At 47.9% G+C, this 17,793-nt stretch overlaps 1 protein-coding gene across 1 annotated transcript in view; it reads right to left on the bottom strand.

Moving 5' to 3' along the window:
- Positions 1 to 5,787: 5,787 nt before the first annotated feature.
- Positions 5,788 to 17,793, bottom strand: part of INTS9 (integrator complex subunit 9) — a 123,452-nt gene continuing 111,446 nt past the window's right edge. Inside the window, exons 14-18 of the mRNA XM_017884571.1 lie at positions 15,843 to 15,967; positions 13,802 to 13,969; positions 9,390 to 9,488; positions 8,040 to 8,177; positions 5,788 to 6,452 (exon numbers count right to left, since the gene is read on the bottom strand). Coding sequence (XP_017740060.1) covers positions 6,276 to 6,452; positions 8,040 to 8,177; positions 9,390 to 9,488; positions 13,802 to 13,969; positions 15,843 to 15,967 — 707 coding nt within the window. The 3' untranslated portion in view covers positions 5,788 to 6,275. The remainder of the gene's footprint in view (positions 6,453 to 8,039; positions 8,178 to 9,389; positions 9,489 to 13,801; positions 13,970 to 15,842; positions 15,968 to 17,793) is intronic.

The following is a 17,793-nucleotide window of genomic DNA, read 5'->3' as shown; positions in this document are numbered from 1 at the left end:
CAGGGAAACCATATAGGCCTGGAGTTTTCCTTGTGAAAAAATACTAAATTTAATTTCTTAAGTGAATATCAAGTTCTTTTTCTTGTTGAATGAGCTTTATTTGTGTCTTCAAAGGAAATTTTCCATTTTATCTGTGGTGGTAAATTTGTTGGCATAAGTTGGTATTCTTTTTATCCCTTTAATATTTGTAGGCTCTTTATTTCCTTTCTGATTGGTTGTCGTCTTCATATCCATAGGATCTGTAGTGATGACCACAGTTTTTTCACTGCCCATATGGGCAGTCGGTCCTGTCTTTCCTTGATCAGTCTAATGAGGTGTGTATCAGTTCTGCTGATCTTCTCAAAAATCAGCTTTTGACTTTGTTAGTTTTCTCTATTCTGTTTTGTTCATTTGTCCTTTTATGATTCCTCTATGTTCTCTGGGTTTACTTGGTTCTTTTATAATCTTCTAAGGTAAAATTTAGGTCAATTTTAGGCCTTTCATTTTTTCTGTAAGCATTTAAAGGTATAAAATGACTTTTAAGCATTACTTTAGCAGTATCCTATAAATTTTGAGTTTTATTTTTGTGTTCAAAATATTTTCCAATTCATTTTGTGATGTCTTCTTTGATCCATGAGCTATTTTAGAAGTGTTTAATTTCTTTCTTTCTTTTTTTTTTTTTGAGATAGAGTCTTGCACTGTTGCCCAGGCTGGAGTACAGTGGCATGATCTCGGCTCACTGCAAGCTCTGCCTCTCAGGTTCACGCCATTCTCCTGCCTCAGCCTCCCAAGTAGCTGGGACTACAGGCACCCGCCACCACACCCAGCTAATTTTTTGTACTTTTAGTAGAAACGGGGTTTCACCATGTTAGCCAGGATGGTCTCAATTTCCTGACCTCGTGATCCGCCCGCCTCGGCCTCCCAGAGTGCTGGGATTACAGGCATGAGCCACCGCGCCCAACCAGAAGTGTTTAATTTCTAAATATTTGTGGTTTTCCAAAATATTTTGTTGAGTTTGAATTTAATTCCATTGTGGTGAGAGAAGGTTTTGTGTATGCGTTCAGTCCTTTTAGATGTAATGAGATTTATTACCTAGCATATGGCTTTCATAGTAAACATTCTGCTGCTGTAGAGCAAGTACTCTAAAAAGTATCAATTAAGTCAATGTTTTTGACAGTTTTGTTCAGGTCATCTAAAGAATTTACTTTTTTTTTGTCTAGTTTTAATAATTATTACAAGGGTAATAAAATCTCTATGCTAATGGAATTGTTTTTTGTGGTAGGTTGTTCTGTCTACCTACTTACCTAACTACATACATCTGGAGTTTATAGTTTTATCTCTAGGAGGGTCAGGTCTGATGGGAGCTGTTACATCGCCATTCCATTATTTGACCATTACTTGAGTAAGTACTACAGAAATGTTTCAACGCATTGAGCAGGGATTGGCATACTTTTTCTGTAAAGGGTCAGCAAATGTTTTAGGCTTTGTGGACCACGTGTGATTTCTGTTGCATCTTTTTTCCAACAAGTCTGCTTGTGGGCCAGATTTGGCTTGTTGGCCACAGTTACTGACCTCTTCTCATCAGGAAGCTGCCCACTGAATCAAGTAGCTATTTTAAAGCATGGGCTAAATGATAGGGATTTTTACACTTACGTGCAGGTTCCCATGCTTAGAATATTGCAGTTAAAAAACTGACCCACCAGGAAATGTTGTTTTGGCCTGTAATTCCTAAATATTTCTGAAATTTTCTTTCCTTACCTTCTTCCCTCAAGCCTCATGCTGGGACAAGGTGGAAAAAACAGACTCTGTCCTCAGGGTGCTCATGGTCCTGGAAATGTGCTCCACTCTAGCTGTAAGTCTGGGAGAAAGGCTTATCTGTGATGGTGAGCTAAAGCCATGATAGACAGCACAACACACCGAATATGTGAGCAGGTGCCGACTAATGCCCCCGATGACTGGAAGGTGCTTACTGATGACTGGGAAAGGCTTTGTGAAATGAAAGGCCATTATTTCCAAAGTATGTGAAGCAACTGTGAATAGTTACTAGAGTAAAAACTTAATATTGGATAGTTTAACAAAAAGTTAGCAAGCTTAATGTGTTTGGTAACTCAGAATGAGAAGTTACTTTTTACTGGTGATTGATTTGGTAACTACATCAGGGAGACTTACACATGGGTTAGGAATGTTTATTGTAGAGAAAGGTAAAGGGTGCATCCTGCTAACACAAGCACCATTACGTGGGGGCTACGCACTTCTTTTTTCAATGGCCTGCAATGCCAACATAAGAGAAGCAAGAAACATTCTACATGCCTAAGGAGATGGGCGTTTACACCCCTTTCAAAGATCTGTGGTCCTGAGACTCAGAAGTTTACGTTTAATATGTGTGTGCGTGTGTGTATATATATACACAAACATATATATACACATATACACATATATACACACACATACACATATATATACACACGCATATATATATATAAATTTTTTTTTTTTTTTTTTTTTTGAGACAGAGTCATGCTGTGTCTCCCAGGCTGGAGTGCAGTGGTGTGATCTTGGCTCACTGCGACCTCCATCCCCCCACCCCCTCCCTGGGTTTCTCTGCCTCAGCCTCCCAAGTAGCTGGGATTACAGACGCCTGCCACCATGCCTGGCTAATTTTTGTATTTTTAGTAGAGACGGGGTTTCGCCATCTTGGCCAAGCCGGTCTTGAACTTCTGACCTTGTGATTCGCCCGCCTTGGCCTCCCAAAGTGCTGGGATTACAGGTGTAAGCTACTGCACCTGGCCATCATGTATATAACGTTTTATGATGTGATTAAAAGCCATAATGGGCTGCCAAGGAGCAGTAGAGACTCTGGTATTTGATCTTTAGAAGATCAGTTCCTGACGGACGCTGGCTCGAGTCTTCAGTGAGACTGACCCTCCGGCTCAGCTCAGCACTGCTGGTCTCCAGGATTTATCTGTGACTTCCTCCAGGATTGTCATTGGTTATTTCCACTCTATTTTAGATTCAAAGAAGACTACTGTTATTTATGTGTAGTTCCACTGCAGTGCATTTGAAGCTAAGTGTTGTCTGCCGTCTTATAGATGGCCTGAAGCAGTGAGACAGCATTCACTTCTTTTGGCTTCAGGAAAAAAACTGGACTCAGGGCCAGAGGAAAAGTGTCCTCCTTTCCTTCCCACTGGTTGCTTGGCTCCTGTTAATATGTCATTATGCAGGTTTAAAGGTTTCTTCACTCTTGTTTCTGTTGATACTTCATTACAGTTTGGAAACACCTTTATAGGACAACTGTGAGGGCCAAAAGTTTCAAGCTCTCCAGGGATCGGGAGAGATGGAGTACATGTGACTTGAAAAGCAATGGCCTAAAAGACAGATTTCCATTTCCTGGCCAGCTGCTGACTTGATACTCACCCATGGTGTTGTGGGAAGGCAGAAGCCACTCACTGGCTGTTTTGCGGAAAGTTACTTAACCTCTGTTCCCTCACCCAACACCTGACTGCAGCCATGTGAAGAGGAGACGCTGAGCCAGGGTCGACCAGTTGAGCCACACCACACCAGATTCCTGACCATAGAAACAGTGAGACGAGAAATGTCTTTTTGTTTTGTTTTTTTGAGACACAGTCTCGCTCTGTCGCCCAGGCTGGAGTGCAGTGGTGTGATCTTGGCTCACTGCAAGCTCCGCCTCCTGGGTTCACGCCATTCTCCTGCCTCAGCCTCCCGAGTAGCTAGGACTACAGGTGCCCACCACCACGCCTGGCTAATTTTTTTGTATTTTTAGTAGAGATGAGGTTTCACCGTGTTAGCCAGGATGGTCTCGACCTCTTGACTTCGTGATCTGCCCACCTCGGCCTCCTAAAGTGCTGGGATTACAGGCGTGAGCCATTGTGTTTGGGGTAATTTGTTGTGCAATAGATACCTAATATATCACTTTGTACTAAGACTTAAATAATATGAGGTCTCTGCACTATTGTTAAGTTTTCAATTAATCACTAGGATTCCACTGGGTTTGAGTACAAACTTTTCTGGATGTCAGAGTCTTCACCAGGTTGGTGTCAATGTCAGTCAGTATCAGTTAAGTGTCAGTGGGCCGCATCTCTGATACAGCCAGGCCACGTCTGCCGCTCATGCCACTTCTTTTGAGTCTTCTAAGCAACCTGGCATGGTATCCAAATACCTGAACTTTAGGCAATTACTCCTAACTGCTCTTCTCATACCTGGAAAGGCCGGCTCTGGATTTTTCTCTCTTCTCTATAAAGCATGAGTCTTTGCTGCTTCCTGCCTCTGACTATTGCCACTAAGTGGGTGGTGATGACTTGATTAAAACCTCCCAAGTTTCCCCCTGCTCATTGGGCACCCACTGACTCACCTGTTCCTACTGCTTGCTGCTTTTGCAGCCCCCCTCAAGGGACCAGCACTGGGCTCTCTGATCAAGCCCTTTCACAGCAGACAGGCTTGACAGATCCCATCATTCCTATATAGCAATGCTAGGATATTTAAATAAAACAACCATTTTTGGCTTCTCCTGAGCTCTAACTTACACTGTTTTTGCATTTCAGATTTTTTTTTTTTTATATGGAGTCTTGCCCTGTTGCCGAGGCTGGAGTACAACGGCATGATCTCAGCTCACTGCAACCTCCACCTCCCGGGTTCAAGTGATTGCCCTGCCTCAGCCTCCTGAGTAGCTGGGATTACAGGTGCGTGCCACCACGCCTGGCTGATTGGTTTTGTATCTTTAGTAGAGACGGGGTTTCACCATGTTGGCCAGGCTGGTCTTGAACTCCTGACCTTGTGATCCGCCCGCCTCAGCCTCCCAAATTGTCGGGACTACAGGTGTGAGCCATCGCACCTGGCCCTCAGATGTTTTTAAAATTTAATTTTGCTTGATTCTCTCAAAGGTTCTGTTGGAAGCATGCCTGCCTGGGATGCCTATTTGCAATTCTAAAAAGAACACTAAATGTTCATAGCCATGGCACATTAATCTCTTGTAATGTCAGTCCTGCCCCACGGTTGGAAGCCTTGTTTATTCCGTAGCCTATCCCTTGACTGGAGTGGACCCAAACCTTGGAAAATAGAAACCTGCTTAAGCATTCCTGTGCCCAGGTTTGGTAAGGTCGGAGATGGCAAACTGAAGCAGTCATTCCCACCAATATGATCGTTCCAAGAGAAGTGATAATGCACCATAAAGCAGAGCAGTCAGTTCTGCAGCTGTTCATGTTATGTATTTATCGGGTCACTAAATCCCTGTGTGCTGTTTAGCAGTCAGCCGAGTTGGAGGACTGACTTCTGACTGGATTTCAATGAGTCCAAGACAGTTAAGAACAGCCTGCGCTGGGCGTACTACCTAGCATGGCCTGCCAGGGCTGAGACTTGTTCTTAAAACTCACAAAGTGTCACAGCTATCTGACCTGGCAACTGTTGGTTTTATACACTTCAAAAGCAGTCGTCTTTTGTGAGGTTTTGTCTGAAAGCTTCCTGTGACGAGTGGTTCTGAGGGTATCCGTGAGTAACACTCGGTTTAACGCAGAGACTGAGGCTCTGTGGGAGAGGTGGCGCAGGTGGAGCCTGAGGCTGGGGTACCGACCTACATCACTCTCCATGCAGCCACAGCTTAAAGGTGAGCACCTTCTTACGCAATTTAAGAAACAGATTTGTGCTTTATTTATAAACTGCAAATTATATGATTTAACATACACATCAAAATTCAATTTGCTGTGGTGGTTTCTAAGTTCATGCTGTCTGTATATTTTCATATTTTTTCAGCTACTAAATCAATATATAGATTGTAGATTCAACGGGGACAGCTAATTATATAAAAATAAGTTTTTATTAACAAATGTGCTCACAGTATAAAATGCAGATAGATGGGTTCACTTTACCATATTTTGGGATCATCTTATTGGGTGCAGCACTGTAGGCAAGTAAACGAAACCAAAGGCTGGCTCCCCTGCCCGAGGCCTGGGACCCATGTGAGACAGCCAGCCGGTCATCTCCGCCTCCCTGGCCCCCATGAGCCTCTTGGAAAACTGCTTCTGTTCCACTTCTGCCACCCTTCAGCTCCTCGAGAGAGCCAGAGTTGAGAAGAAATTAGCCTGAAGTTGAAAGGGAAAGTTCTTGCCTGAAACAGTGCTGGGAGTAAGTCCAGACCATTTCCCTCAAGAGCCACCTCTTCACTCCTTAAGCCTGAGGACACCACAAAGACATGGTAAATGGCCTCTCATGCCACTCGTCAGGTGGGGTTTGAGGGCAGCCAGTGAGGGCCTGCAGGATTTCAGGGAGTGGCTCAGATGGCCCACTCAGAACTTCTGTAAGAATTTGAGGACAAGGTCCCGCAGTCGCACTCTGAGCATCTCGTCATTGTCGCAGATAATATGGGTCGAGTCTTCTTCAATCTGGATGAGCGTCTCAGCTTCCTGGAGCAGGACGATATGGCCCTTGGCTGTGTCCTCCACCTTAATATCACTGAAGCCGTGCTGCTCCAAAAGAAAAGAAAGAGCGGGGTGGGCGGACTGCAGCTGTGAGCTCTACAAACAGCACTTCACAGACTTGACCGAACTTTCTAGAAACTGACACGCCTTAACATAATTCTTCAGACTAGTTATAGGGCCTTTGATAGCAATAGTTTCATATACTTGAAAAGAGACCCAAAACATGCAAAATCTCACGCAAAACAGAAGAGAATTTCCACAACCTGCCTAAGCTTGGTGAGCTCTTTGAGGGCACGTCCAAGCCCTATGGTCAGAAGTCTGGGACGCTCAGTTGCTTGCACCATGACGTCCCCTGGTGACAAAGCTCCCTCCTAAGTTGCAGCTCTCTGAGCTTCCAGGAAAGTGCCAGGTGACACCAAGATACCCCTGACTGTGGGACTTGGCAGAGCCCTCTCAAGAGTGAAGGAGAGAAGGCAGCAGAGCAAACTTTTCTCAGCTATTGCTAATGCTAAGGACAGAATTTCCTTCCAAATCAGACGTGACATGGAAAGGAGGCATGTGCCTGAAATAGACACACAGCAGGTGAAGGGCCTCGGTGTGGGGCGGGCACCTGTACTTCATGGCTGCAGGCTCCCCTAGGGACCTGGACAGGTGCTTGCTCCTCCTGCATAGAGGAGCCGAGGTGGGCATGCCAGGGTGGAATATTGGGTCAGGACATAGGCCGGGCCAGGCAGAAGGTCCTCATCTTAAGTTTTAAAAAGTCCAGCTTGAGGCCCATCGATAGGGCCCAGGAGCCCTGCAAGGTCATGGAGGAGGGTGGAGGAGAGCTGCAACCACCCAGCCAGAGCCTTTTCCCTATGGGAAAATCAACAACAGGTGGAGAAAACCAATCCTAGGAAAGGGAAAGTCTTTTAAGATTTGAAAGTCCGTAATTGTCATATTTACATTGGATAGAAAATTTGTAGAAATCTCCTTCCATGTAATTATAATTTGTTGCAGTTCTTGCAAGCAGCAGCATGAACAGTATTACCTTTAGCCAATTCCTTCTCCTTCCTATCAAGGACTCTATAATAATAAAGTCATCTCTGAAGTCCTGTAACTGAAGCCAAAATTATAACCTTTAAGATTAGATATTTTTTTTCTTCTAATCCTAGTCAAGAAATCTCATGTCTGGGAGAAGCAGCCATCAGGGCTGCTGAGACAGAGGGGAAGGGCCAGTGTCCTCTCCCTCCATGGACTCCTGCAAATCCTGACACTCAGCTGGAGCCTTGGCTCCCCTCTGACAGCAAGGAGGCATCCGTGGAAGCGCAAGGCTGTGGCAGGGCCGGGTCCTCCTTTGTCCTGGCCTCCCTACCCTGCCCCACTCATCACATCTGTGTGTGGAAGCAGCTTTTTCTTCAGTCTGGAGAGGCCTTCTGGTGACCTCGTGCTGGCAGGAAGGATGGGGCACTCCTCAGTCCACTTTCTTTCTCCTGGGTCTCCCAGCAGGACCTTAGACCAAGCAGATGCCACAGGACACTGGGGACTAAGTGACAAGCAGCAACATCCACTCCCTGCAGCCAGGGGGCCATAGTGAGCCAGAGAAAGGCTGCCACGTGTGGAGTTTCCACGGCGCCTGCGAAACCTGCTCACCTTCTCCAGGGTCTGCACGAACTGCTCCACGGGGATGGAACCGCTCAACAAAGGCTTCAGGACTTTGCAGTCCGGGACATCATCGCTCACCCGCTTTCTCTTCTTCCCGCTGGTGGGCTGGGCGGGCCGAGGAGGGGGCTAGAGCAGAAGGAAAGAGTGGCTTTCATGAGCTTCCTCTGAGCAGCAGGGGCCACTGCAGGCCACACTGAGAGCCTGAGACTATCCTGTCCTCACAGGCCACAGAGCCCTGGCCCGGTTTCCTCAGCTGGCACTCAGTTCAAGTTCCCTGGCTGCCGGGCACCCCATATCCACACGCTCTAATGCTCAGCTGTCCACCCGACCAACACCTTATTCGCTAAGATCTGTGCCTTTTATCAAGATCCACTGTTAAACTTTCAGGTGGTTCACTTCAGTATCTGCTGAGTAAATTCTCCACAATACACTGTGTCATATTGCAGGTACAGTCATGACCCTGTGGCTAGGCACTCTCGCTGTGCGGTCAGACCAAAAGTGGGAAACCCCAGCTTTGCCACCATCTGGCCAGTGTTAGAGAAGCTGCCTACAAAATGATGACAGCAGCGAATTCTGAGGGCTCAGTAAGACAAGGCGGGTCAAGGACCCAGCACAGGGTCTAACAGACGTTAAGTGGTAGCTAGGAGCAGTTCTACATATGGCATAAAAGTGACACAGTCCAGATCTGAAAGGAATTCTTAAGATGCAGTGCCTGCCCTGGAGCCGAAGTGCCACCCACTTGTGTGCGGGTCAGTGGCAGGGCCAGGATCTCGGGCAGCCACAGCCTCATGCAGGTGCCCTCCGGTTCCAGCCCCCAAGGGCAGGACTGCACCTGCTGCCCTGCCTTGCATGGCAGCACTCCCCTATGGAATGTGCCTGTGGCAGCCCTTGGGATGATGTGCGGCCTCATCTCTGGGCAAAGCAGCCTCTCTGAGGCACATGGCCAGGGAAATAATTCTTCAACAAGAATTCATGGGCCGGGCATGGTGGCTCACGCCTGTAATCCCAGCACTTTGGGAGGCCCAGGCAGGCGGATCACGAGGCCAGGAGATCGAGACCATCCTGACTAACACAGTAAAACCCCGTCTCTACTAAAAATACAAAAATTAGCCAGGTGTGGTGGCGGGCACCTGTAGTCCCACCTACTTGGGAGGCTAAGGCAGGAGGATGGTGTGAACCTGCGAGGCGGAGCTTGCGCCACTGCACTCCAGCCTGCGCGACAGAGCAAGACTGCATCTCAAAAAAGCATATGAAGTGCTGTTTCAAATATAATCTGTTAGGTGGTCTGGTCTCTTGTTGGGGAGAGGGTGCCCTCCACTCCCACCCAGCACCCCCTACCTGAAGCAAGTGCTTGTTATCTTTGGTGTGCAGCACGGCCGAGACGGTTGCCAAGGAGATGCCAGGCTTGATCTCCATGGGCACCAGTGAATCTGCGAGCTGAAAGCAAAGGGCACAGTTCAGGCTGGGGTCTTTAATGGTGACCGTTACTCTTCCTTTAATCTGTATTTACATCACTGCAGTCTACAAAGACAAAGTAACTTTAAACAATTTTTTTTTTTTTTTTTTGAGATGGAGTCTCGCTCTGTCTCCCCGGTGACACACCAAGTGCAGCCTTTCATTCGTTCTGGCCTTTAGTTCACCCTCATTCCCTCTCCAGGTGAGCAGTGGCAGGAAGGACAGGGACAGCAGCATGGGGGTTGAGGGAGCTCTCTGCTTCCTGAAAGTCTGACTTCTCCCGATGGTGGGAGCCACGGCTTGACCTGGGGGGTGGTGTCTTTCTGACCACTTGCACCTGCTGGGTGCCCCTGCCATGCGGCCTGACCTTCTTAAGTGTTCTGTGGCTGCGTTCAGCCGCTTGGGTTTTAAGACATGTAGGCCTCGACCTAGCCAAGCCACCTTTATTTAAAAACAAAAACACGCAAGAGGCCATTATGTAAACATGAAGATCAGTAACAAACAGGCAGAGGAAGCAGCTTAGGATAGTTAAGCAGATTGGCAAATGGTACGTGAGGCCTGTTTCATGAAATAAGAAAACTGCCCATGGTGAGCGTGAAGCGGCCCTTGCGGAAGAGCAGGGTGTGCGCCAGATCCCGTTCTTCACTTCGGGCCGCCTCCTCCCTGCACAAGGCTGGGGTGGGAGCTTTGGGCTGGCGTTCTATACTCTCCAAGAAGACTGAAGGAGTCTTTATTTTTGAGATGGGGCCTCACTCTGTTGCCTAGGCTGGAGCGTGGTGGTGTGATCATAGCTCACTGCAACCTCAACCTCCTGAGCTCAAGTGATGTTCCCTCCTCGGCCTCCCCAGTAGCTGGGACTAAAGGCATGAACCACCACGCTTGGCTAAATTATTTTTTTGTAGAGATGGGGGTCTTGCTGTGTTGCCCAGACTGGTCTTGAACTCCTGGCATCAACTGATCCTCCTGCCTTGGCCTCCCAAGGGCTGGGATTACAGGCCTGAGCCACTGTGCCTGGCCATAATGTTCATTTTAAAGGCAATCACTGTAGCAAGTTGGATTGAGACAGTTATCTCCATTAATGATCAAAGACATACAATTTGGCTGGGTGTGGTGGCTCACGCCTGTAATCCCAGCACTTTGGGAGGCCACGGTGGGCGGATTGGAGTTTGAGACCATCCTGGCCTATATGGTGAAACCCATCTCTACTAAAAATACAAAAATTGGCCAGGATTGGTGGTGCGTGCCTATAAACCCAGCTACTCGGGAGGCTAGGGAGGAGAACTGCATGCACCCGGGAGGCAGAGGTTGCGGTGAGCCCAGATAGTACCACTACACTCCAGCCTGGGCAACACAGCAAGACTCTGTCTCAAAAAAAGACATACGACCAGGCACAGTGGCTCATGCCTGTAATCCCAGCACTTTGGGAGGCCGAGGTGGGCGGATCACAAGGTCAGGAGATCGAGACCATCCTGACTAACACAGTGAAACCCCATCTCTACTAACAATACAAAAAAATTAGCCGGGCATGGTGGCAGGCGCCTGTAGTCCCAGCCACTCAGGAGGCTGAGGCAGGAGAATGGCGTGAACCTGGGAGGCGGAGCTTGCAGTGAGCCGAGATCGCGCCATTGCACTCCAGCCTGGGCAACAGAGTGAGACTCCATCTGAGAAAAAAAAAAAAAAAAAAAGACAATTTAAAATTAGGTATCAGTGTATACTTAAATAACTGGAAAAGACTTGAATAAAATTGGAAAAGAACTAAAAAAGGACAACATCCAGTATTAGCAAGGAGGCAGAAATAAGAGCTGTCTCCAGCTCTGCTGTGGGAGTATAAACTGCACTCATTCTAGAGGACAAGCCAGCAATATATAGCCTAGAGCCACAAAGGGATGTTCATAATCTTTGACCCAGAAATTCTAATTTCAGAAAATTTTCTTGTGGAAATAAACATATATGGACAAAGATTTATGTAAAAGGATGTTCTTAAAAGTGTTATTTATAACACAGAAAAACCAGAAATGAAAATTTATGAATAAAGGAACTGTTAAATTATGACAGACCATTGTGCAACCATTAAAGCTGAAGCTTTTGAAATACCTTTTTTTTTTTTTCCTTGAGATGGAGTCTCGCTATGTTGCCCAGGCTGGAGTGCAATGGCGCAACTGTGGCTCACTGCAATCTCAGCCTCCAGAGTAGCTGGGATTACAGTCACCCACCACCAAGCCTGGCTAATTTTTGTATTTTTAGTAGATAAGGTTTCATCATGTTGGCCAGGCTGGTCTTGAACTCCTGACCTTAAGTGATTCGCCCCTGCCTCAGCCTCCTGAACTGCTGGGGTTTACAGGCGTGACCCACCGTGCCCAGCTGAAATACATATATATTTTTGAGACAGAGTCTTGCTCTGTCATCCAGGCTGGAATGCAGTGGCATGATCTTGGCTCACTGTAATCTCTGCCTCCCGGTTCAACCAGTTATCTGCCACAGCCTCCCAAGTAGCTGGGATTACAGGTGCGTGTCACCACACCCAGCTAATTTTTGTATTTTTAGTAGAGACGGGGTTTCACCATCTTGGCTAGGCTAGTCTTGAACTCCTGACCTCATGTTCTACCCGTCTCCCAAAGTGCTAAGATTACAGGCATGAGCCATCACACCTGGCCAAAATACCTTTAATGATACACTCACTGTTAGGTGAAAAAGACAGTGTTATGAGGTGTGATTCCAGTATGCACACACACAGTGAGCAGACAAGGCAAATACATCAAAATCTTAACATTTATCCCTGGCATTGGGACTGATTTTTGCTTTTGTCTTTATCCCTTAGTTATATTAACATATAAGGTTTTTATTATTCTTAAATGAATATTTTAAAAATGTCTTAGCTTTAATTTCTCATATAGCAAACATCAATAGACATAACCCACATTAACAAAACCTCTTTGGAGTTCTATTTGTAAGGATGTCTGAGACCAAAAGGTGTAAGGAATGCTGGCTTAGAGAGTTGGAATCTAAACCGAGGCCGTCAATCCCAGCCCCTGTAAAATACTAGACAAAAACAATCCAGAGACACATCTAGAGAAAATGAAAAACAAAATCATAACAAAATAATAAAAATCGTAGTAAACATTAAACAGCCCTAAAGATGGCACCTAGTGGTCCCTAACAGCCTCTCCAGGCTTGTGGAAATGAGTCACATTCAGGAGCCGAGACCTCCAACCCAAGGTCTGGAGGCCATTTCTGAACCTCAAACTCCAAAAGAAGTTTGGGCACACTGGTTTTAACAATAAGTTTTTGTATTTCTTTTTCCTGTCTGTTGAAAACACATTCAAGTTGCCTCAAGAGGTGAAAGGAAGCCAGAGATATCCTCTAACCGTCCTCAACGCTGTCGTTCAGGAGAGGCCGTATCCCTGTCTCTCCCTCTCAGAGGAGGGCCCAAGCACAGCATGCCACAGCTGTTCCACATGGACAGCATGCTTTCTGCTTCTTCCCTGCTAAAACTGAAGCTAAGAGTTCACAGACCCATAAAATACTTAGACTTTGATAGACCAAAACCTGCAAGTATGCTCAAGAGGATATAAATAACCAAGTTTACAATCCTTATGTTTTGGTTCCTGTTATCTCCCCCATCTACCTCTGAATTCAGCGAACTTTGACACTCATAACTGAGGTCCAGGAAGGAAGAGAAAAGTCACCACCCTATGGTATTTAGGGACATAGCGGGTGTCAGCATCTCCATTCCCCAGGGCTCTGGCCCATGATGTGGCCCAGGGGTCACAGTGCTGAACGCTAGGTACGGACTAACAGCTGTTACTTTATTACTTGGAAAAGCAAGAAGGCCCTGAAAATCCCCCCTCTTCCCGGTTACTTGGTTAAGGGTCCATGTTCTTTGCTCATTCATACTTGAAGTCTCACTCTGTTGCCCAGGCTGGAGTGCAGTGGTGTGATCTTGGCTCACTGCAACCTCCACCTCCTGGTTCCAGCGATTCTCATGCTTCAGCCTCCCGAGTAGCTGGGATTACAAGTGCGTGCCACCACACCTGGCTAATTTTTTTGTATTTTTAGTAGAGATGGGGTTTCGCCATGTTGGCTGGGCTGGGTTGGCCAGGCAGATCTTGGAACTCCTGACCTCAAGTGATCCACCCACCTGGGAATCCCAAAATTGCTGGGATTTCAAGGGTGAGCCACTGCGCCCAGCCTGGTTCATTCATACTTGACATAAATCCAAAAGAAGGCCACCCCTGCACGATCTTCAAGAGCCTCTGGAAAGCTCTAGTTTAACCCTAGGAAGGAGAACGGCTCACCTCTGGCATGATCTCGATCTTCTCGTACCGGCGTTTGAAGGGCAGGGCGAGGACCTCGGCCCGCCGATAAGACATGGCGGGGGGCTGGCAGTCGATCATGAGGTCCATCCTGTGGGACTGGGCTGGGGGCGGCTGGGTGTACTGCTCAGGACACACCACATGCAGGGGCTGAGGAACCAATGGGACAGGCGAGAAAGGAGGTGTGAAGTACAGTGGCCCCTGCAGAAGGCCCGTTTCTGGCCCCGATCCACTCCCCGCCATCACAGGCTCACCACTTCCAGGCCAAGGTGAACTTTCATCCTCTCAAGCCCAATGAACCGTAGAGAGGAGAGGGAACGTGAAGGCACTGGGGCAGAAGAAACATCTCAGAAACCCCTAAGCTGCCTCAGCTTGCATTTGTTTTCGTTTTTTTTTTTCACTGTTTACGTAAGTTTCATGGTAACTTCCATGTGTCTGCTCCCAACAGTCTCTGGGCTTGCTGGGGGCACGGTCTTTCTGTAACATTCCCACATGTCTGCTTTTATAAGCTCTTGGCTAATTACCAGGAGCTGTGGGTTCCGACTTTCTGCTGGATCTGCAGGTGGACTGGTATTAGGCAGTGGACACTGCTCAGGTCATATGCTCACTGTGTACGACCAAGCAGCATACGCAGAGGTTTTTTTTTTTTTTTTTTTTAACAAAATGTCCCTTATCTTGAGAAAAAAAGATTAGTAAACCAATTTTTCCTTTGCACAAATATCACCCAAATGAAAAGGAATGCTGGCAGCCCACAGGGGCACTGTGTCTTCCCTGCTTCTACTTAAGAGCTCGGACCAAGCCCTGAATTTCCTGATGAATATGGCTTTCCACCAGGCTGACTGGGCGGAGCTTCCAAAAGCACCTGCTCCTTAGGGCTAATACTTTTCTCCTTCGAACTGCCCTTTGCTCCTCTTCTTGACCTGTCTCAAAGCATCTCATGCCACAGTCGCAGCCTGATGGTTCCTCCCAGGTTTTCCTCGCCTAAAGTGGAGACCAGGTGGCCTCCAGTTTCCAGGATTAGCACCTGAGAGGGGGGTCAAGAGCTGGTTTAGGGACTGGGATTTGAAGTTAATGAGAAGCAACACGCCCTTCCCTTCACCGCTGCTTCTAACATGTGGATGAGCACACAGTGGGGTAGCGAATCACTGCAGACAGGCCCCACGTTTGCTGTCTGCTCTCATCATGCCTAGAGAGTGCCAATATTCTTTCTTTGTTGGGCAAGCACATTAATAATCACCAGAATCTGCTCTTGGGGCTTTCCGGGGGTTCTCCAGCTTTCTCTGTTTCTCGTTCTCCTGTCTTAGAGTTTTGTGACACAGCTCTCTCATCCAGAGGCCGAAGGTGCTGTGCTGGGCCCCTCGGCCCTCATCTCACTCCTGGGAACACCAGGGAGTGGAAAGGGAGAGCTCTTCCTCGCCAGTCAGCTGTCCCCCTTGCCAATTCCAGTGCCTCTCCCAAGAGCCAGAAACCCAACGAGCAGTGGCTGAGCCAGCACAGTGGTTCTGTGGCCCTGCCTTCCTGCTACACGCTCCTCCTGTGCGCGGATTCTCCTGGTCTACACTGTACCCCAGCTACTTCTCCCCTTTCTCCAGGGCAGAAAATGTGAAGTGAAACAAATGACCAAAAACTACCACAAAACCCAAACCCAGCAGCACTGTTTGTGGTACCAGCCTACAGGTGTGCCATGGCCCCAGGACGTGTTTCAATTCCACTGTCTCAGCTTAGTGAATATGTTTCTAGAATGACTCTTTTTGGCAGGGGTGAGAGGATTTGCTTTTAAGTGGACACAGATGGTTTTCTTTCCCTTCCACTTCTGATTTCTTTAGAATGGAAACTGCTGTCAGGGTGTAAAGACCACTCCTTTTCAGTGTGGAGGGGGGCTGGCATGTGTCCCAGCATTCTGTAGATGCGTGAGAATTGAAGACAAGAATCCAATGCAGCCTCTCTCCCTTCACCCCACACAAGCATGAGCCACACCAAGGTGACATGACTATGTGAAGGCACAAGCAGTGGCCTTCATTACCTGCACTTCTTTAAGCAGCTTTGACACCTGGATGAAGTTCAGCCGGGTGTCGATGGGGCAGTAGATGCATTTCATGGCCAGCGGCTGGTAAGGAGCCAGGGCTTCCAGGTAGGAGAAGTCTGGTTCTACAGAAAGTACGAGAAAGAAATCTTACAATGCAGACTACACAGGAGCTGCTGAGACAGGCGGCGGCTGGGGCGCTGAGGGCCCAGAGACAGCCAGGGGGTCAGGAGGGAGCCAGGAAGCACATATGGGGGACGGAGGTCAAAGGGGCCCCGTGGAAGGAGGGGCAGGCTGGGATGGACCCTGTGGGTGGGCTCCAAGCTTCAGCAGAGGCAGATGAGGTAAATAAGGGAGAAATACATATGTGGGGGAGAAAAGAAAGCTCTTCTTTACAACGAAATGCCAAGAAACAAACGAGGAAATAAAAGCCAAAGCCACCATTTGGCAACCATTACAGTTCACCACTTATTCAGATGAGAATCGTCAATAAATGCTAAAAATATTAGATACCATTGTGAGGGAGAACAGGTATATACATAGTTTCAAAGAGTCCCCCACAAGGTACTGATTTAATACAATGAGAAAAACAGTGACTTCACAGTGGAGAGGACTGGCATAGACCCCGGGACCCTAGAATCAGCTCCGAGTTAACGCCCAGGTGTGAGATGCACCCAGGAGACAAGCGCACGGCCCCACCCCAGGCCCGTGAATGGTCTATAGACTGAGACTGCAATGCTCCCCAGCAGGCCCAGCCCCTCTGACCAGGAGGAGTCCTCGCCCACTGCTCAGCTCAGCTTGTCTCCTGGGGGCTGCTGCAGCCTGCTTGGCAGGAAACATTCCCCCAACTCAAGGGAGCTACCCGCCTTGAACCAAAAGACCTTGCTCGGTCCTAACTGATGTGTGCTTTGATTCCCAGTGCAGTCTCTGCCCAGGGACGAGGGACCCTGGCCTAGGCACACCAGATACACACACACATCCCCACTGTTGTCAGGACAAACTGGCAGAGCTGCCAGGTATGTAAACGCCCATTCCAGTGGATCGTGCTTCTCTGAGAATACTGTCTCCCTTTTCACATATCCAGGAGTCACAAAACAATAAAAAAAAAGGTGGCCCCCAACCTCTCCCTGACACAACTTCTGCCCTGGAAGCTCCATAAACCAGTTTAAATGCAAACCCGTTACCCAGAGTTGTCACAGGAAATCACACAGTCCTAATTTCCTTTTAGCTGAAGAAACATTTGTACTAAAGCCAGGTTACCTACTGTGCTGTGTAGATGCTGTCACCACTGTCAAGTCAAATGTCAAGAGTCACCATGCAGCAGCAGGAGCAGGAGACACCAACCTCAGCTCCCACTACGTAGGACATTCTCTGGACAACCTCCTGATGAATGAAATCCTGGCAGCTATGAAGTTCTGGGTGTTGTGAATCAATACCTTGTGGCCCAACTTCCTCCACTTTTAGCTGAAAGTGGGCCTGAGAAGAGGAAAGCAGTCCTGGTGACCGGGCCTCTCCTGGCACTTTCTGCCTGACCTGGTATCAGCAAGAGCCGGCCTGGCACCCACAGCAAAGCCATGTGTCCTCCTGCTGTGCGAACGCAACTTCCTGGAACACCAACACCTTGTCTGTCAATGATGGATCCGGCCAAAGACAAGACCCCTCTGTAATCATCCTGAACGCAGAACACAGAACCGTCCTGACCACAGCAGGAGCAAACACCCTGCTATGCCAGCTCCATTATTCCTGTGTTCTAGATAACAATGAGTTAAGAAACCCATCGCAGAATGACCCTGCATCCTGATGCCACCCAATACAGGGTGACGCCTCACCTCCGTGAACACCCGTGCATCACCGAATACCAGCCTGACTCCTACAAGGTCTTTTTACCTTGCTTTTACCCATGGTGTGTGTTCCCCTTGCTGAAATGAGGCAATAAACTCAACGTGGTTTG

The sequence above is a fragment of the Rhinopithecus bieti genome, unplaced genomic scaffold (assembly GCF_001698545.2).
Source record: "Rhinopithecus bieti isolate Rb0 unplaced genomic scaffold, ASM169854v2 scaffold_315, whole genome shotgun sequence".
NCBI lineage: Eukaryota > Metazoa > Chordata > Mammalia > Primates > Cercopithecidae > Rhinopithecus > Rhinopithecus bieti.
The sequence above is the reverse complement of the archived record's forward strand: the minus strand, read 5'-3'. Positions and strand labels throughout refer to the sequence as shown.